Source organism: Neodiprion virginianus, chromosome 1, assembly GCF_021901495.1.
Source record: "Neodiprion virginianus isolate iyNeoVirg1 chromosome 1, iyNeoVirg1.1, whole genome shotgun sequence".
In the NCBI taxonomy this organism is placed as follows: Eukaryota; Metazoa; Arthropoda; class Insecta; order Hymenoptera; family Diprionidae; genus Neodiprion; species Neodiprion virginianus.
The window spans coordinates 1,134,427-1,156,402 of record NC_060877.1 but is presented as its reverse complement, the minus strand read 5'-3'; the positions used below and the strand labels follow the sequence as shown (position 1 = coordinate 1,156,402).

The window sequence follows — 21,976 nt, the reverse complement described above, 5'->3', positions numbered from 1 at the left end:
TTCTCGTTTTTTGGCTCTAACTTTCGATGCGTTGATCGCAGCGTATTGGGACTGCGCCCAATCGATTTCTCTCGCAAAATTACGTCGAAATAGTGCCACAATTGATTTATTCCAGCACTTTTGAAAATCGCGAAAATTTTCGCCAAAAATACAAAGGGGTTAACCTTCCTTTTTTTTTGACCAAAAAATTTTTCGTCTCAGAATTGATTCGTATGACTCTTTCCCGACCAATTGGACCCCACGGAACTCAGAAAACGCAGCAGAAGGAGCGTGGGATCAACGGGAGTGAAGATACGAGGAAAAAAGCACTTCCTGAAAAATGTCGAAAACACAGGTTCTTGTTTTTTGACCCCAACTTTCGATGCGTTGATCGCAGCGTATTGGGACTGCGCCCGATCGATTTCTCTCGCAAAATTACGTCGGAATAGTGCCTAAAAGAATTGATTCCAGCACTTTTAAAAATCGCGAAAATTTTCGCCAAAAATACAAAGGGGTTAACCTTCCTTTTTTTTTGACCAAAAAATTTTTCGTCTCAGAATTGATTCGTATGACTCTATCCCGACCAATTGGACCCCAAGGAACTCAGAAAACGCAGCGAAAAGAGCGTGGAATCAACAGGAGAGAAGTTACGAAGGAAACAGCACCTGCTGAAAAATGTCGAAAACACAGGTTCTCGTTTTTTGACCCCAACTTTCGATGCGTTGATCGCAGCGTATTGGGACTGCGCCCAATCGATTTCTCTCGCAAAATTACGTCGGTATAGTGCGACAATTACTTTATTCCAGCACTTTTCAAAATCGCGAAAATTTTCGCCAAAAATACAAAGGGGTTAACCTTCCTTTTTTTTTGACCAAAAAATTTTTCGTCTCAGAATTGATTCGTATGACTCTTTCCCGACCAATTGGACCCCAAGGAACTCAGAAAACGCAACGAAAAGAGCGTGGGATCAACAGGAGAGAAGTTACGAAGGAAACAGCACCTGCTGAAAAATGTCGAGAACACAGGTTCTCGTTTTTTGACCCCAACTTTCGATGCGTTGATCGCAGCGTATTGGGACTGCGCCCGATCGATTTCTCTCGCAAAATTACGTCGGAATAGTGCCTGAAAGAGTTGATTCCAGCACTTTTCAAAATCGCGAAAATTTTCGCCAAAAATACAAAGGGGTTAACCTTCCCTTTTTTTGGACCAAAAAATTTTTCGTCTCAGAATTGATTCGTATGACTCTTTTCCGACCAATTGGACCCCAAGGAACTCAGAAAACGCAACGAAAAGAGCGTGGGATCAACAGGAGAGAAGTTACGAAGGAAACAGCACATGCTGAAAATTGTCGAAAATTCAGGTTCTCGTTTTTTGGCTGTAACTTTCGATGCGATGATCGCAGCTTATTGGGACTGCGCCCAATCGATTTCTCTCGCAAAATGACGTCGGAATAGTGCCTGAAAGAGTTGATTCCAGCACTTTTCAAAATCGCGAAGATTTTCGCCAAAAATACAAAGGGGTTAACCTTCCCTTTTTTTGGACCAAAAAATTTTTCGTTTCAGAATTGATTCGTATGACTCTTTCCCGACCAATTGAACCCCAAGGAACTCAGAAAACGCAGCAAAAAGAGCGTGGGATCAACAGGAGAGGAGTTACGAAGGAAACAGCACATGCTGAAAATTGTCGAAAATTCAGGTTCTCGTTTTTTGGCTGTAACTTTCGATGCGTTGATCGCAGCTTATTGGGACTGCGCCCAATCGATTTCTCTCGCAAAATGACGTCGGAATAGTGCCTGAAAGAATTGATTCCAGCACTTTTAAAAATCGCGAAAATTTTCGCCAAAAATACAAAGGGGTTAACCTTCCCTTTTTTTGGACCAAAAAATTTTTCGTCTCAGAATTGATTCGTATGACTCTTTTCCGACCAATTGGACCCCAAGGAACTCAGAAAACGCAACGAAAAGAGCGTGGGATCAACAGGAGAGAAGTTACGAAGGAAACAGCACCTGCTGAAAAATGTCGAGAACACAGGTTCTCGTTTTTTGACCCCAACTTTCGATGCGTTGATCGCAGCGTATTGGGACTGCGCCCGATCGATTTCTCTCGCAAAATTACGTCGGAATAGTGCCTGAAAGAGTTGATTCCAGCACTTTTCAAAATCGCGAAAATTTTCGCCAAAAATACAAAGGGGTTAACCTTCCCTTTTTTTGGACCAAAAAATTTTTCGTCTCAGAATTGATTCGTATGACTCTTTTCCGACCAATTGGACCCCAAGGAACTCAGAAAACGCAACGAAAAGAGCGTGGGATCAACAGGAGAGAAGTTACGAAGGAAACAGCACATGCTGAAAATTGTCGAAAATTCAGGTTCTCGTTTTTTGGCTGTAACTTTCGATGCGATGATCGCAGCTTATTGGGACTGCGCCCAATCGATTTCTCTCGCAAAATGACGTCGGAATAGTGCCTGAAAGAGTTGATTCCAGCACTTTTCAAAATCGCGAAGATTTTCGCCAAAAATACAAAGGGGTTAACCTTCCCTTTTTTTGGACCAAAAAATTTTTCGTTTCAGAATTGATTCGTATGACTCTTTCCCGACCAATTGAACCCCAAGGAACTCAGAAAACGCAGCAAAAAGAGCGTGGGATCAACAGGAGAGGAGTTACGAAGGAAACAGCACATGCTGAAAATTGTCGAAAATTCAGGTTCTCGTTTTTTGGCTGTAACTTTCGATGCGTTGATCGCAGCTTATTGGGACTGCGCCCAATCGATTTCTCTCGCAAAATGACGTCGGAATAGTGCCTGAAAGAATTGATTCCAGCACTTTTAAAAATCGCGAAAATTTTCGCCAAAAATACAAAGGGGTTAACCTTCCCTTTTTTTGGACCAAAAAATTTTTCGTCTCAGAATTGATTCGTATGACTCTTTTCCGACCAATTGGACCCCAAGGAACTCAGAAAACGCAACGAAAAGAGCGTGGGATCAACAGGAGAGATGTTACGAAGGAAACAGCACCTGCTGAAAAATGTCGAAAACACAGGTTCTCGTTGTTTGACTGTAACTTTCGATGCGTTGATCGCAGCGTATTGGGACTGCGCCCGATCGATTTCTCTCGCAAAATCACGTCGGAATAGTGCCTGAAAGAGTTGATTCCAGCACTTTTCAAAATCGCGAAGATTTTCGCCAAAAATACAAAGGGGTTAACCTTCCCTTTTTTTGGACCAAAAAATTTTTCGTTTCAGAATTGATTCGTATGACTCTTTCCCGACCAATTGGACCCCAAGGAACTCAGAAAACGCAGCAAAAAGAGCGTGGGATCAACAGGAGAGGAGTTACGAAGGAAACAGCACTTGCTGAAAATTGTCGAAAATTCAGGTTCTCGTTTTTTGGCTGTAACTTTCGATGCGTTGATCGCAGCTTATTGGGACTGCGCCCAATCGATTTCTCTCGCAAAATGACGTCGGAATAGTGCCTGAAAGAATTGATTCCAGCACTTTTAAATATCGCGAAAATTTTCGCCAAAAATACAAAGGGGTTAACCTTCCTTTTTTTTTGACCACAAAATTTTTCGTCTCAGAATTGATTCGTATGACTCTTTCCCGACCAATTGGACCCCACGGAACTCAGAAAACGCAGCAGAAGGAGCGTGGGATCAACGGGAGTGAAGATACGAGGAAAAAAGCACTTCCTGAAAAATGTCGAAAACACAGGTTCTTGTTTTTTGACCCCAACTTTCGATGCGTTGATCGCAGCGTATTGGGACTGCGCCCGATCGATTTCTCTCGCAAAATCACGTCGGAATAGTGCCTGAAAGAATTGATTCCAGCACTTTTAAAAATCGCGAAAATTTTCGCCAAAAATACAAAGGGGTTAACCTTCCTTTTTTTTTGACCACAAAATTTTTCATCTCAGAATTGATTCGTATGACTCTTTCCCGACCAATTGGACCCCACGGAACTCAGAAAACGCAGCAGAAGGAGCGTGGGATCAACGGGAGTGAAGATACGAGGAAAAAAGCACTTCCTGAAAAATGTCGAAAACACAGGTTCTTGTTTTTTGACCCCAACTTTCGATGCGTTGATCGCAGCGTATTGGGACTGCGCCCGATCGATTTCTCTCGCAAAATCACGTCGGAATAGTGCCTGAAAGAATTGATTCCAGCACTTTTAAAAATCGCGAAAATTTTCGCCAAAAATACAAAGGGGTTAACCTTCCTTTTTTTTTGACCAAAAAATTTTTCGTCTCAGAATTGATTCGTATGACTCTTTCCCGACCAATTGGACCCCAAGGAACTCAGAAAACGTAGCGAAAAGAGCGTGGGATCAACAGGAGAGAAGTTACGAAGGAAACAGCACCTGCTGAAAAATGTCGAAAACACAGGTTCTCGTTTTTTGACTGTAACTTTCGATGCGTTGATCGCAGCGTATTGGGACTGCGCCCGATCGATTTCTCTCGCAAAATTACGTCGGAATAGTGCGACAATTACTTTATTCCGGCACTTTTCAAAATCGCGAAAATTTTCGCCAAAAATACAAAGGGGTTAACCTTCCCTTTTTTTGGACCAAAAAATTTTTCGTTTCAGAATTGATTCGTATGACCCTTTCCCGACCAATTGGACCCCAAGGAACTCAGAAAACGCTGCAAAAAGAGCGTGGGATCAACAGGAGAGGAGTTACGAAGGAAACAGCACATGCTGAAAATTGTCGAAAATTCAGGTTCTCGTTTTTTGGCTGTAACTTTCGATGCGTTGATCGCAGCTTATTGGGACTGCGCCCAGTCGATTTCTCTCGCAGAATGACGTCGGAATAGTGCCTGAAAGAATTGATCCCAGCACTTTTGAAAATCGCGAAAATTTTCGCCAAAAATACAAAGGGGTTAACCTTCCTTTTTTTTTGACCAAAAAATTTTTCGTCTCAGAATTGATTCGTATGACTCTTTTCCGACCAATTGGACCCCAAGGAACTCAGAAAACGCAACGAAAAGAGCGTGGGATCAACAGGAGAGAAGTTACGAAGGAAACAGCACCTGCTGAAAAATGTCGAGAACACAGGTTCTCGTTTTTTGACCCCAACTTTCGATGCGTTGATCGCAGCGTATTGGGACTGCGCCCGATCGATTTCTCTCGCAAAATTACGTCGGAATAGTGCCTGAAAGAGTTGATTCCAGCACTTTTCAAAATCGCGAAAATTTTCGCCAAAAATACAAAGGGGTTAACCGTCCCTTTTCTTGGACCAAAAAATTTTTCGTCTCAGAATTGATTCGTATGACTCTTTGCCGACCAATTGGACCCCAAGGAACTCAGAAAACGCAGCAAAAAGAGCGTGGGATCAACAGGAGAGGAGTTACGAAGGAAACAGCACATGCTGAAAATTGTCGAAAATTCAGGTTCTCGTTTTTTGGCTGTAACTTTCGATGCGATGATCGCAGCTTATTGGGACTGCGCCCAATCGATTTCTCTCGCAAAATGACGTCGGAATAGTGCCTGAAAGAGTTGATTCCAGCACTTTTGAAAATCGCGAAAATTTTCGCCAAAAATACAAAGGGGTTAACCTTCCTTTTTTTTTGACCAAAAAATTTTTCGTCTCAGAATTGATTCGTATGACTCTTTCCCGACCAATTGGACCCCAAGGAACTCAGAAAACGCAGCAAAAAGAGCGTGGGATCAACGGGAGTGAAGATACGAGGAAAAAAGCACTTCCTGAAAAATGTCGAGAACACAGGTTCTCGTTTTTTGACCCCAACTTTCGATGCGTTGATCGCAGCGTATTGGGACTGCGCCCAATCGATTTCTCTCGCGAAATTACGTCGGTATAGTGCGACAATTACTTTATTCCAGCACTTTTCAAAATCGCGAAAATTTTCGCCAAAAATACAAAGGGGTTAACCTTCCTTTTTTTTTGACCAAAAAATTTTTCGTCTCAGAATTGATTCGTATGACTCTTTCCCGACCAATTGGACCCCAAGGAACTCAGAAAACGCAGCAAAAAGAGCGTGGGATCAACAGGAGAGGAGTTACGAAGGAAACAGCACTTGCTGAAAATTGTCGAAAATTCAGGTTCTCGTTTTTTGGCTGTAACTTTCGATGCGTTGATCGCAGCTTATTGGGACTGCGCCCAATCGATTTCTCTCGCAAAATGACGTCGGAATAGTGCCTGAAAGAATTGATTCCAGCACTTTTAAAAATCGCAAAAATTTTCGCCAAAAATACAAAGGGGTTAACCTTCCTTTTTTTTTGACCACAAAATTTTTCGTCTCAGAATTGATTCGTATGACTCTTTCCCGACCAATTGGACCCCACGGAACTCAGAAAACGCAGCAGAAGGAGCGTGGGATCAACGGGAGTGAAGATACGAGGAAAAAAGCACTTCCTGAAAAATGTCGAAAACACAGGTTCTTGTTTTTTGACCCCAACTTTCGATGCGTTGATCGCAGCGTATTGGGACTGCGCCCAATCGATTTCTCTCGCAAAATTACGTCGGAATAGTGCGACAATTACTTTATTCCAGCACTTTTCAAAATCGCGAAAATTTTCGCCATAAATACAAAGGGGTTAGCCTTCCTTTTTTTTTGACCAAAAAATTTTTCGTCTCAGAATTGATTCGTATGACTCTTTCCCGACCAATTGGACCCCAAGGAACTCAGAAAACGTAGCGAAAAGAGCGTGGGATCAACAGGAGAGAAGTTACGAAGGAAACAGCACCTGCTGAAAAATGTCGAAAACACGGGTTCTCGTTTTTTCGCTGTAACTTTCGATGCGTTGATCGCAACGTATTGGGACTGCGCCCAATCGATTTCTCTCGCAAAATTACGTCGGAATAGTGCCTGAAAGAGTTGATTCCAGCACTTTTGAAAATCGCGAAAATTTTCGCCAAAAATACAAAGGGGTTAACCTTCCTTTTTTTTTGACCAAAAAATTTTTCGTCTCAGAATTGATTCGTATGACTCTTTCCCGACCAATTGGACCCCAAGGAACTCAGAAAACGCAGCAAAAAGAGCGTGGGATCAACGGGAGTGAAGATACGAGGAAAAAAGCACTTCCTGAAAAATGTCGAGAACACAGGTTCTCGTTTTTTGACCCCAACTTTCGATGCGTTGATCGCAGCGTATTGGGACTGCGCCCAATCGATTTCTCTCGCGAAATTACGTCGGTATAGTGCGACAATTACTTTATTCCAGCACTTTTCAAAATCGCGAAAATTTTCGCCAAAAATACAAAGGGGTTAACCTTCCTTTTTTTTTGACCAAAAAATTTTTCGTCTCAGAATTGATTCGTATGACTCTTTCCCGACCAATTGGACCCCAAGGAACTCAGAAAACGCAGCAAAAAGAGCGTGGGATCAACAGGAGAGGAGTTACGAAGGAAACAGCACTTGCTGAAAATTGTCGAAAATTCAGGTTCTCGTTTTTTGGCTGTAACTTTCGATGCGTTGATCGCAGCTTATTGGGACTGCGCCCGATCGATTTCTCTCGCAAAATCACGTCGGAATAGTGCCTGAAAGAGTTGATTCCAGCACTTTTCAAAATCGCGAAGATTTTCGCCAAAAATACAAAGGGGTTAACCTTCCCTTTTTTTGGACCAAAAAATTTTTCGTCTCAGAATTGATTCGTATGACTCTTTCCCGACCAATTGGACCCCAAGGAACTCAGAAAACGCAGCAAAAAGAGCGTGGGATCAACAGGAGAGGAGTTACGAAGGAAACAGCACTTGCTGAAAATTGTCGAAAATTCAGGTTCTCGTTTTTTGGCTGTAACTTTCGATGCGTTGATCGCAGCTTATTGGGACTGCGCCCAATCGATTTCTCTCGCAAAATGACGTCGGAATAGTGCCTGAAAGAATTGATTCCAGCACTTTTAAAAATCGCAAAAATTTTCGCCAAAAATACAAAGGGGTTAACCTTCCTTTTTTTTTGACCACAAAATTTTTCGTCTCAGAATTGATTCGTATGACTCTTTCCCGACCAATTGGACCCCACGGAACTCAGAAAACGCAGCAGAAGGAGCGTGGGATCAACGGGAGTGAAGATACGAGGAAAAAAGCACTTCCTGAAAAATGTCGAAAACACAGGTTCTTGTTTTTTGACCCCAACTTTCGATGCGTTGATCGCAGCGTATTGGGACTGCGCCCAATCGATTTCTCTCGCAAAATTACGTCGGAATAGTGCGACAATTACTTTATTCCAGCACTTTTCAAAATCGCGAAAATTTTCGCCATAAATACAAAGGGGTTAGCCTTCCTTTTTTTTTGACCAAAAAATTTTTCGTCTCAGAATTGATTCGTATGACTCTTTCCCGACCAATTGGACCCCAAGGAACTCAGAAAACGTAGCGAAAAGAGCGTGGGATCAACAGGAGAGAAGTTACGAAGGAAACAGCACCTGCTGAAAAATGTCGAAAACACGGGTTCTCGTTTTTTCGCTGTAACTTTCGATGCGTTGATCGCAACGTATTGGGACTGCGCCCAATCGATTTCTCTCGCAAAATTACGTCGGAATAGTGCCTGAAAGAATTGATTCCAGCACTTTTAAAAATCGCGAAAATTTTCGCCAAAAATACAAAGGAGTTAACCTTCCTTTTTTTTTGACCAAAAAATTTTTCGTCTCAGAATTGATTCGTATGACTCTTTCCCGACCAATTGGACCCCAAGGAACTCAGAAAACGCAGCGAAAAGAGCGTGGGATCAACAGGAGAGAAGTTACGAAGGAAACAGCACCTGCTGAAAAATGTTGAAAACACAGGTTCTCGTTTTTTGACTGTAACCTTCGATGCGTTGATCGCAGCGTATTGGGACTGCGCCCGATCGATTTCTCTCGCAAAACTACGTCGGAATAGTGCCTGAAAGAGTTGATTCCAGCACTTTTCAAAATTGCGAAAATTTTCGCCAAAAATACAAAGGGGTTAACCTTCCTTTTTTTTTGACCAAAAAATTTTTCGTCTCAGAATTGATTCGTTTGACTCTTTGCCGACCAATTGGACCCCAAGGAACTCAGAAAACGCAGCGAAAAGAGCGTGGGATCAACAGGAGAGAAGTTACGAAGGAAACAGCACCTGCTGAAAAATGTCGAAAACACGGGTTCTCGTTTTTTCGCTGTAACTTTCGATGCGTTGATCGCAACGTATTGGGACTGCGCCCAATCGATTTCTCTCGCAAAATTACGTCGGAATAGTGCCTGAAAGAATTGATTCCAGCACTTTTCAAAATCGCGAAAATTTTCGCCAAGAATACAAAGGGGTCAACCTTCCTTTTTTTTGGACCAAAAAATTTTTCGTCTCAGAATTGATTCGTGTGACTCGTTCCCGACCAATCCAACCCCGAGGAACTTAGAAAACGCAGCGGAAAGAGCGTAGGACCTATAGGAGAGAAATGGTGAAGGAAAAAGCACCTGCTGAAAAATGTCGAAAACACAGGTTTTCGTTTTTCGGCTATAACTTTCGATGCGTTGATCGCAGCGTATTTGGACTGCGCCCAATCGATTTCTCTCGCAAAATTACGTCGGAATAGTGCGACAATTACTTTATTCCAGCACTTTTCAAAATCGCGAAAATTTTCGCCATAAATACAAAGGGGTTAGCCTTCCTTTTTTTTTGACCAAAAAATTTTTCGTCTCAGAATTGATTCGTATGACTCTTTCCCGACCAATTGGACCCCAAGGAACTCAGAAAACGTAGCGAAAAGAGCGTGGGATCAACAGGAGAGAAGTTACGAAGGAAACAGCACCTGCTGAAAAATGTCGAAAACACGGGTTCTCGTTTTTTCGCTGTAACTTTCGATGCGTTGATCGCAACGTATTGGGACTGCGCCCAATCGATTTCTCTCGCAAAATTACGTCGGAATAGTGCCTGAAAGAATTGATTCCAGCACTTTTAAAAATCGCGAAAATTTTCGCCAAAAATACAAAGGAGTTAACCTTCCTTTTTTTTTGACCAAAAAATTTTTCGTCTCAGAATTGATTCGTATGACTCTTTCCCGACCAATTGGACCCCAAGGAACTCAGAAAACGCAGCGAAAAGAGCGTGGGATCAACAGGAGAGAAGTTACGAAGGAAACAGCACCTGCTGAAAAATGTTGAAAACACAGGTTCTCGTTTTTTGACTGTAACCTTCGATGCGTTGATCGCAGCGTATTGGGACTGCGCCCGATCGATTTCTCTCGCAAAACTACGTCGGAATAGTGCCTGAAAGAGTTGATTCCAGCACTTTTCAAAATTGCGAAAATTTTCGCCAAAAATACAAAGGGGTTAACCTTCCTTTTTTTTTGACCAAAAAATTTTTCGTCTCAGAATTGATTCGTTTGACTCTTTGCCGACCAATTGGACCCCAAGGAACTCAGAAAACGCAGCGAAAAGAGCGTGGGATCAACAGGAGAGAAGTTACGAAGGAAACAGCACCTGCTGAAAAATGTCGAAAACACGGGTTCTCGTTTTTTCGCTGTAACTTTCGATGCGTTGATCGCAACGTATTGGGACTGCGCCCAATCGATTTCTCTCGCAAAATTACGTCGGAATAGTGCCTGAAAGAATTGATTCCAGCACTTTTCAAAATCGCGAAAATTTTCGCCAAGAATACAAAGGGGTCAACCTTCCTTTTTTTTGGACCAAAAAATTTTTCGTCTCAGAATTGATTCGTGTGACTCGTTCCCGACCAATCCAACCCCGAGGAACTTAGAAAACGCAGCGGAAAGAGCGTAGGACCTATAGGAGAGAAATGGTGAAGGAAAAAGCACCTGCTGAAAAATGTCGAAAACACAGGTTTTCGTTTTTCGGCTATAACTTTCGATGCGTTGATCGCAGCGTATTTGGACTGCGCCCAATCGATTTCTCTCGCAAAATTACGCCGGAATAGAGCATGAAAGAATTTATTTCGCCACTTTTCAAAATCGCGAAAATTTTCGCAAAAAATGCAAAGAGACGGACCTATCTTCAAGTCCTCAACTACAAACAGAATACTATTATCATTATGACTTCCATGGCTTATATTCAGTTAGTTTTTATCTTCTTTAGGGATTTGACAGTTACGTTGCTAGTTCTCTTACGACATGAATACACTTTATTCCTCATGCGTTATGGAAGTCGAAGTTCATAATTAAATTTCATGTACGTGTTGATTTATAAATATAAATAACGCCATTAGTTTTACAGAACTATAGATAACATTTCATATGCGAATGTATCATAATAATAAAGCACATAAAGAGTAGTGAGGATAAATGCATACTTGTTTAGTGAAGTATTAAACGTAGTACAGCCCACGAATATAACTATAAAAAATATATGTCATATGCAGTAGATAATAATGAACCGAAAGACAATTGCGCCAATCGAATGGTATACAAGAGAGGACATAGCTCTCTACGTTTTGTATGAATATCAAAACACTGCCAGGATGATCATCAACAGTAAATAAATTTTTGGATCCATTAAAGCGAATCATTCGGAAAAACTTCCATGCTTTTATGTGTATTATTATATTCACATTTGTATATACATATATGTATACTATTATACATGTATACCATATTTTTGTGTGTGTATATCGATACCTATATTCACTATTTACATTGGATACGGTTGTTTTTCTGGTCTAATAGTAATAAAATTACATGTTAACGTTTTATCCAACAAATATCTGCATGAAAAAATATAAATCTATGATTTGTCGGAGTGTCCCCGTGAAAATGTAAGCTGACGAAAGCTTCGTTATTATAGCAAAATCATTACATAATGATAATTGCTAAAAATTCAAAGCAATACATATTAATAAAAATACGGAAGTTGATAGTTAAAAATATCAGAAAGTCAATGATAGCTGCTTTCAAGAACATCGTTTAAATAACCTATGATAGTTAGAGCTAGTGTTTGGCTTAAAAAGATATCCAATTATCCAGGAAATTGCAGAGAAATATTGCACCAAATAATTTGCAGAAAATCGCAAACTCTATAAACCGACAAAAAAAGAATAATTCATAGACCTTAAATCGTCGATGTATCAAAATGTTGTACAATACACAAATTGACAAAAATTCCAAAGACAGATTTATTGTCGACTCATGTTTCCACGTGGACACATCCAAATTTAGTATTCTAGTATTTTGAATATAGTTGTATAATATCATTTTTATTTCTCACAATCTTTATACAGTACATAACTTTTTATCTTTCTCCATTCGTTCTTTCCAAAAAAAATTACTTTTGAAACACAAAAATTCACGACCCTTTACTAATTCAAAAAGGTCTCATTTTAAACTGTGTATATACATTCATAACACTCCTAATGCGCAGAAAACTTTGTTTTATTCATGTTCAATGTGTTTACTCGTTTGAACATTCAGATCTTCACTGGTAATTTACATATACAGTGTAGTACTACAAATAGACAGCGGCAGCTAATGAAAGGCTTCAACGTAAGGATCAACTTACAGTTTCTTTTTCTTACAAATTCAAACCTGTATATCCGTAAGCTAAAACTATAAAAGAAAAAAGAGAAATCGTAAGGCAAAATCATTGAACAAGGATAGATATTTATAGCTGCGGAAAACACGCGATAACTCATTAAGCTCATATTGTAGGTATGTATGTTAAGCGGCAAAAACACCGAGTGGAAAACATATCAAGCAAATTATTCGAAGAATTTCCTATATAAAAATCTACTAACAAAATCAAGTAATATTAGACCCATATTTTTAAGTTCACAGGTACGTTTCTTTCAAATCTGATCATCTATTAACACTATTACTGATTTTCATTATACCGATAACAATTCATTTGTTATAGTAATCTGTTTTCAGAATATACTGAATAACGCAATGGTGAGTATAATAACAACGGTTAAATCTCACCATATTAAGAACAATACAAAAACAACCATAAAAAGAAAAAAGATCATTTGCAAAGTGTAGAGAATTCACGATACGAATGAAAGATTGTCCTGACAATTGATCATCAATCGATGAAATGATATCACGGGTTGCGTTAATTAAGTAATTAATTAATTGACTAAGAGAATTAATAGAAAGTTACGCACACCACACATGCTCGACCGAATTTAAACAATACATTTTCTGTCAAAGGAGCTTGATGAAATTTGGATCACCGTTCAAAAGCTGAGCTTTTTTTTTCGTTTGTCTATAACGTACAGTAATAATGAGAATCAATAATCATATAATTATCGCTTGGCTATACATTCTGACAACTGGTTACAGCGCTTAAGAAAATAATAATAAGCTCTCAACCTTCCAGGATCGCATGACAGGCGTCAATTTTCTTTTTATTTCAGTTATTCGTATCCCGGAGAAGTCCAAGTGTTTTATTTTTGTGTCATGATACAAATTTTCTTAAAATTAATTTTTTTATCTTTGTTTTTGGAAAGCTATCGAAGAACTGAGAAGTAGTATTTCATTTAATTGCATGAACGCGTATATGCATGTTTTTTCTTTTTCTGCCACTTTCTTTTATATCAAATCTCCAACAAAATCAAAACTAATATATACGTATACATACTCTATACTTGTCGCATAGTTTAGTTAACAATAAGATAGGAGTTGGAAAATGATTTTCTTTTGGACAATTCGTAGTAGCCTCTAGGCGTAAAATTGCAGTCATGTTTCTTATACGACATACATGTGCATTAAATTTAATCATGAATATCACAAACTATGAGTATGCGCAAAATTTGATTTGTCTTCTTTTTGTTTTAACTCAAATTTTTGTGATGGCTAATAGAACGATACTTATGTATACAAAGAATTTTGCCTATACGGGCAATAATTTCCCTTTTTTTTTCATGTAAATCTTTTTAGACATATTCAAACACTACACATAAAACAGTACCAAGAATAAAATTAACTCGTTAACAGGGCTGTTTTATAAAATTATGTTTACATCAGTATCTTCAACGCACAAAATCGGTAACGTCCGACTGCGTGAATGCATTTCACACTTAAAATATACTTATACTAGAATCATCGAAGCATTTGCGATTGCTGAATAAGTCAACGGCGTATAATCGTTTTTTTACAGCATGGAAGGATTTTTTAAATATATTGTTTAAATATATATATATATGTATATGTGGTATACTACGAACTTCGCTTTATACACAGATACACAGGGTATTAGAGCATTTTGTGACTCGTTCCAAGAATTGAAATTATCTCCAACAGATCCTTGTAAATAAACAGATAATACTTTCCTATCAATTCTCAAGAGCGTAACGGTTTGCAGATACTTTAAATAACCACGAAAAAAATTGAAAAAGCGAAGAAAAATGACATCTAAGGAAAATTAACTTGCGCTAAAGTAATATGACTAATTAAAACAAACACGACCATAGAATAAAAGTTTAAAAAAAAACGCAATAGCAGACTCTAACTTAAATAAATGACAACACATGGCGATTAACAGGACTGAGATAGTTTTCACAAGCATAAATCAACAATCGATAACACCGGTGAATATTTTCGGCAAAGTAAAAAAAGCGACGATTCACTTTGCGCCAAGTAAATCTTTCACACGCAATTTTTTTTACGATACGAAATGTTTTTACATACATTTAATATTAATTATTATACACACCATTCATTACCAGAGACATTTAATACACCTAATGTACCCACGTATATATGTATGTACATATAAAGTAAATATATCACGCCAATGCCACGGTTATCGCCTCTGAATACTCAGGTAGATATTAACTGTCTCGGTTTGGATGCTTGGCAAGAAATCTCCTAGGCCACGGAAGAGGCCAATCGTACTGCCTCGGCACAGTGCCGCCAACGTTTTTTTCAAAGTATTTAAACATTGGAAACCACCATAAACGAGCCAAAAAGTTGTTGGGTCCATGTTGCTGAAAAACCAAAGATGTATAAAGCGAATATTGCCTTTACTCCATTGCAAATAACTTTCAATCAAAGTAACATAGACAAAACAAAGCGACGATTAGATATTGAACATTAATGTGAGAAATATTCAACTCACCTTTAGGTAGGGGTTGTTGGCCAATGTGTGGTAAATGTACCACAAACGTGTGGTAACGTAATAGGCTATGAGAACATCGACAGTGTAATGGCCATGGGCAATCAAAACCATTATTATGCCAACGAGTGACATCAGTCCTGCTAACCAGTGGATCGGCTGACATCGTCTTGGAGAATCTAGACCAGCACAAGTAACAAAGTAACATTCAAGATTTAGTCACGGATTCATTGCAAAGTGATAAGTTGAAGAAAAGATTTTTTTTCGATCCGACTGAGTACATTATGAAATGGAAATAACGTGTTTCCATGAAGTGAATTCGATCAAGAATAGACTCGACTATTCTAATATTTTATAAGAAATTAAGAATCTTTTATCTTTGTTTTTACAGGAAATGCAGAGGCGGAGTTAAAGATCACTTACATTCCTTTATGATAAGGGAGCTGAGAACAAGAACAACTGTATGTCCACTGTAGATGTAATCTCCGCAGTACGTGTGCTTTCCATTGATGGACAATCCAAACCCAGAGATAAGCTGCAGTACCCTCTTAGTTATAACTAACGGACTGGAGTTGTTCGCTTTGGGACTACAATAGTAGGTCTTGCTAGCAACTGGCAGAACTGTTACATACATCGTAACGCTCCGCATCATGTAGAGCAAGCCCATAAGTAAAAATATCCGTCTGAAGACTATGAATCTGTACAGAAAAATTATTAATGATTGACTCTAATCAGTGAGGAGTAATCACCCAATCGACAAAGATAGAAGAACAAGTTCAATTATTACCTGTGCTTGTGAAAAATAATAAAAACCGTCGCAGAGTTTGAGACGATCATAATTAGAATTTCCGAAACGTTGAGCGCCCAATCTTGAGAAACTAGGTTGTCCAATACTACGTCAGGAAGAGGACCGTACGTTGCACGGTCCGGTACACGTTCGTGAACCATGGCAAGAGATGCGGTGGTAAGTATAAAATTGACGACCATGAAAAAGAATGCTGTAAAAACACAAGGCATGTTTAAAATTGACAGCTAAATTGGATATTGAATATGCTTAATAACATTTAATCATTCTTACCAAGAAGAGTTTTCCATTTCTCTTTAGGGAACCGAGGTTCTTCTCTTAGTGGCGCAGGTATGTCAAGTTTAACTATATCGCTCCCAGACCCATTTGGTACATTCGGATGCCTTATATGTCCGAGCCCATCGATCTTGTCATCTTCGTCATCGTCGTAGTATTCAGAGCTGCTGCTGACGCCACCCCACCCTTTGTCCTTGTTCTTACTCGGTGCACCAGGAAGAAGAGGTTGCCGCTGATAAACGTCGCTTGACTGTGCCATTCCACTACTACTTCCATCCACCGCTGCCTCTACGTCTCTTTCGTGTCCCTCAACTCCTCCCAACGGACGATCAAAACTTCCGTAATCACTGTGTAAGCTTGTTGCTTTTGGGTCCAATACCATCCTGAAAATAGTAACGCTTATCATCCATGTTGCAGCAGTACAAAGGTCACATAAACAGTACAGGTTTGTGCTTTTTGTTTATTCCTGAGCAGTTTTGCAAGGGGTCAGGAGGATGGGCCTTTTAACCTATTACTAAAAATTCACTCGTGACACTCGATTTAAAAAAAGAAAAATTGTCATTTGTAAAAAATTTTATACACTACCGCTCACAATTCTACAGTATAAATTGAACAGATGCCTTCCTCCATAATTTAATAATGAGTACATTACATAGAAACAGCTGTGTAAAATATTTGACTTTCTAAGCTTGGAAGATGTACTGAACTTTACACCATTTTAAAGAATCTGCTCAACTAAATAGTAACTAGCTCTCACAATAAGTATTATCCAACGTCTGTCCAAACTTCTCTGTGGGTAGATTCAATTTGTCAAGATCAAGTGAAAGGCCAAATGGGCAACAAGAACTCACGAGATGTGTGGTGCTGCAATAATTCCTACTTATTATTATTGTAGAACGATATGAAATTTATGAGTTTAATTAAAAGGTAAGGTAGGTAAAATTTAACCATAGAATATACATAATATGTATGATTGGTAAGAGCATTGACCTACGTAGATTTAGAGGGTGAGTATAAACTGTTTTAATGTGAGTGAGTATAAACTGTTGTAAAAATTCCATCATTTTTCTCAACTCCAATTACAAACTTTTGTCCATCTATTTCTGAATGAAACTAACTGTAACTGCAGGCTTATACAATGCTATGCAAGCGGTTGGAGTCTGAGTAACCCACTGATAAGGTAAGCAAAAATAAAACAGCGATCACTGATTCATTTGCGTACAATAGGAATTTTTGCTGAGTTGCAAATACTACATTTATTATCTACATTTCAATTCGGTTGTGTAAGTGATTGCATGCGTAAATGACATATAATATCAATTTTGTTCTTGGAGAGAAATTATTCGACGTTAAAAATAAATTATCATAATTAGCAAATTACAAATCACATCTCTTTCAATGGGAGTATTCGTTTGGAACTAATTATTTAAAGATACAAACTTTGAATTGATCAGTACGATTGATATAGTCTTCAAATATAAGAATACATCAAATATAATCTTAGTCTGTCTCAATGTCAACACTGCTAACATGGAGGCCTTTGATCTCTAAGAACAGGACACTCAAGAACTATCGATCAAAATTGAATACAAAGTGATACCAGGCACTCCAGTATTTTACTAAGAGGTTACTGACGGGTACATGATTAAAATCTGTATACATACGTCGTTGAAAGCCTATCGCTCAAGAAATCATTCGATAAATCTGTTATAAAGTACTCATAAAAATCAGATTACAAAATTCGTATAATCTTTTTATAAAGTTGTCAAAACCTTAGTTATACTTCTTTCCAGACTATGGAGAAAGAAATTATATCAAAAAATGTTGAATGATTCCAGAGATGTGACACTGTGATACAAAAACTTAAACCAGCCTATGGGTACTTGGCACCAGTTCGCTGGCATAAATCTGGATAGCACAATAAAAAATATGTGCAACATTTAAACCTGCAATACTTGATACAATCCAAAAAGTGTAAACTAGTGGAAAATTATCAAATAATTTCCTTTTCGAGTTCAATGACATTCTCAAATCCGACACCTGTATTTTTCCTTGACATAAAAAAATTTACATGATTATATGCTGCCACACTCTTAGAAAGTCGCGATCAACCTTCAAATCTGATAGGAAAGGTTTATCTAAACTTCGACTACATCAACAAAACATTGCACGATGCTCCAGTTTTATCTATATACTATCTGATCGAAAATCCGCTATTGATAATTCCACCATAATCGTCGATCACTCGGTACGAGTGAATCAGGTTTATACGCTGTCAGAGACTAAAGATGGTTTGGTATTTATATTAAACAACGCAACGCAAACAGCCTGCAGCACATTCTGGAAAGTATTGAAATATATTGAGAAGTTGATCAATTATGAACTTTGATAACGAGCACATGAAGTTGACTAGCAGATTTTATTTTGCGGTAAATAAGGTTAGCCAAAAATAAAGAATGACTACCAAAGAATCAACAGTTGAACAACATGTCGTGAAGAAGTACCATATTGGTGTAATCGTACTTATTTTTGTCGCATGCATCGTAGTCAACAGTGAATATGATTCATTCGTTGAATTGTTGCAAGTCACGGTAAAACATCAACAAGAAAATATTGTCCAATCGAACATTGAAATTCATTGCATATATTTAAAATGCAATTAGTGTACCATCCGCAGCATATTAATAGTACTAACGAGCAAGAGGTCCTTATGTTACGTGTCATATTGTTGTATGCTAGAAATATGTGATGTAAATACAGTGTTAATACCTGTTAATTAGGCTTCTTCATTACCTGGTTAACGCAGTGGGTAATTCGACCTTGACAGGTAGCCTTAATTTATGCATTTCACTCAGGCACTGACCACGTAATATATTATAGTATAGAAATATGTATAGATATGTATATACTTGTATACCACACGATTTACACTGAACGACGATTAATTATACTCGTATGGAGACGTTCATGGCAAGCATTTCGTTGTAGAAACTATAAAAATTCATATCACTGGTGAAGAAGAGTTTGTGGTAGGAAGCAATATATTCGCCGAACGATACAACACGAAGAACAGTCTACGATGCAGGACACGAGAAATCGGAGTATCAAGCCTCGGTACTACCAGATAAGGCAAAGGCTAAAAAACTGCAAACGACAATATATATATATATATATATATATATATATATATATATATCTGTGTGATATGCTTTACTTTTTGGTCGTATGTATGTATTGTGTACTGCTAGGTGCACATGTACCAAAGTTTGTAGGCAACATAGGAAGTGGGAAAATCCGAACACACGGACAACTAACCACACAAAAAGTACAGGCGGGATAAAGGGGCGAATGTTTGATATGGAGAATTTCAACGTTCCGCAAGAGGGGCCGAATGAATATCCGAGGCGCACTGATTCGTCTACGACGTTCCAAGTCCGTTAACTATACGTATACATTAATCACACGTTGAACCCCTTGCGCGTATGTAGCACAAACACAAAAGACCCATTATTAATGCCTGCCAATTGCTGCCGCGCCGCGCTTCAACGACCAAGTCTTTTAACTCACTGCGCTCACTGTCGCGTATAGTATACAGGAAACATGACATGCTAAACAAAAAAAAATAAAAGAATAACGCGACGTAAACATGGCCGTTCGCGGCCGTGAAACAACGTAGAGAGAGAGACGCCGAACTCGGTTCAAGTCTGAAAGTCTGAAGTGAGGAGAATAAGTCTCAAAAAAGAGTCGGTAATTTCCATAAGAGCTTTACGCGATGAATATGCAGAGGCGAGTGATAAAAATCTGTCTTACCGACTGTCGATCTGGTCAAGTACGAGAAACGGAAGGAATGCTGCAGGAGAAAGGTGTCGGAAACTCGAGGAACCGACCGTACAATCGACGCACAACTGCTGCCTGCTGCAGACTGCAGCCAAGCTCTCGGTGTGCAGTTTTGCAAGCAAAAAAGGAATGTATTGATGCACGCTACGGGAACATCGTGCAAGCAAATTCAATAAATAAACAAATACACAGATAGCAAATTATCGTGGGACAGAGATAACTAATCTAGTTGTACGATCAACATTTGCGAGATACTACGCATGGATAATATGTTTGAAATTCGAATTCGTAAATCGCTCCCACTTATTTTTCACGTGCAGTATACGTATATACCGTGTGCTTTTCAATTATGCATGCCATTATCACTCACCTAAGCAGAGCTTTCCTCCAGCAGTAGTCTGTTTCGATAACTAACAGCTGTAATTTCATCATATAGGTGGACGTCGCCCAAGGCATGTAATGCACGACGTGGGCACGAAGTTAAATCAACCGGTGCCTATAATTTAAACTATTTGCACTACGTTTTTTTTTTCACGATTAGCGATGAAGAACCTTTTTAGAACATTCGCATCTACACACAACACTGCATGCGCACGATTAATTATCTTTAACTTGCTTTTACTTTTTGGTTAACCGGATCACTATATAATTCCAGGAATTTTTGTAGTCTTATTATCATGTAAACATTATAGTATCCTAATTGTGTAAATAATATTATCGCCGACTGATTTCGCAACAAATGCAGTACATATACGTTACTATCTACACGCACAGACTGCAATCGCGCAAGAATTTCAAATAATTTCCTCTAGATAATATACAAATGAGCATTGCGTATTAATCACCTTGGGTTTTATTGAAATTTTATCTCTCGCCATTCGTGGTTCACGATAATTAAGGAAGTAAAAAATACGGCACATCAATATTTACGAGTATCATACAGAGCTACCGCTAGGATACATGTTTCCAGGCCTGGGACGATGCAATAATGATCACTTATTTAATCTTTTCAATTCATTCTTTCGCACATTTATTGGAGTAATATAAGAATTAGCACGATTAACTGCACTATGATTTATTATTGTCGCACCTTGAGTATAGTCATGATTATACCTACGTGCCCGAGTATCATGGTACCTGTGCAACCGGGCAGTGAAGAATAGGTTGATGCTACACACGGAATTCGCAACGCCAAGTCCTCAGAGCGCACGCGTTCCCTCATAGATCGTGCGGCTTTCCTCCGAATGGGCCACTTTTTCAAGCTGATACTAACTTTGGTGACGTCACCAGAAACGTATATTCATTCACCAACACACCCGCTATATACCCACGACCCTTTCCTCGGAGTGTATTATACACACTCACACTTCTTCAGCTGTCCTATATACGAATTGGGAACGAAATGCGTCAGCACCACGCTTAGAGTAAACGCGATTACCATTTACTACGGCGATTGATTATTTCCATACGTATATAAGATAATGATCGAAATTTACGTTCGTCGGTGAACAGATCTATCTATTTTACAGTACTACGTCTGTGCGGAGCAATGTGTTCGTTGTGTTTTATGTCATGATTTCAAAGAAATCGATATTGCTAAGTCATTACAAGAATTTAATTATAGCGCGGGCTATCTGTAAATTTAGGTATGATGCGTAATCTTGAAAGCGCGACGATCTACAACGATCAGCAGGGTTATGTCACGATAGGCAGTTTCTTGTCCATGCGAATCTATTGATGAGAAACGGTAATAATTAATTGGATTATACGTCTAAACAGCTAAAGATTACATCTCATCCGGCAACATTTGCAAGGCTTAGACAGCTGATCTATGACATGAAGATATCAGTGGCTCGGACTGAATCGTATTGGAAAAAATGAAATGGTAATTCGAAACCTTGAAAAAACGTTACACTGATATTTCTTCCGAGATAGTCAGCTTGTGTAACATACAATATCGTATGATTAAAAAAAAAATGTAATTTTCAGCTGCTTTTGACATTTCACTTTCAGTTCCGCGGAAAATCTTCATTACCGACCGAAGACGAAACCAAAGAGGATTCGTCAAGTTCGCGCTTCACCTACAGAAACGAGCGTCGGTCGATCATCTTTGAA

General features: G+C 38.9%; 1 protein-coding gene across 8 annotated transcripts; it reads right to left on the bottom strand.

Moving 5' to 3' along the window:
- Nucleotides 1-11,387: 11,387 nt before the first annotated feature.
- Nucleotides 11,388-20,997, bottom strand: LOC124305466 (phosphatidylcholine:ceramide cholinephosphotransferase 2-like). Of its 8 annotated transcripts, XM_046764993.1 has the most exons (7): nt 19,340-19,620; nt 18,818-19,168; nt 16,022-16,407; nt 15,731-15,941; nt 15,367-15,641; nt 14,947-15,122; nt 11,388-14,815 (listed from the first exon to the last, which is right to left on the bottom strand). In XM_046764993.1, exons 2-7 carry the CDS (start codon nt 18,868-18,870, stop codon nt 14,660-14,662), a joined length of 1,257 nt encoding a protein of 418 aa, XP_046620949.1. In that variant the 5' UTR covers nt 18,871-19,168; nt 19,340-19,620; the 3' UTR covers nt 11,388-14,659. The 8 variants fall into 8 exon arrangements, with proteins under 8 accessions (XP_046620949.1, XP_046620922.1, XP_046620931.1 ...); XM_046764966.1 differs by lacking the exons at nt 18,818-19,168; nt 19,340-19,620 and adding an exon at nt 20,232-20,997; XM_046764975.1 differs by lacking the exon at nt 18,818-19,168 and having other exon boundaries at nt 19,239-19,621.
- Nucleotides 20,998-21,976: the final 979 nt, after the last annotated feature.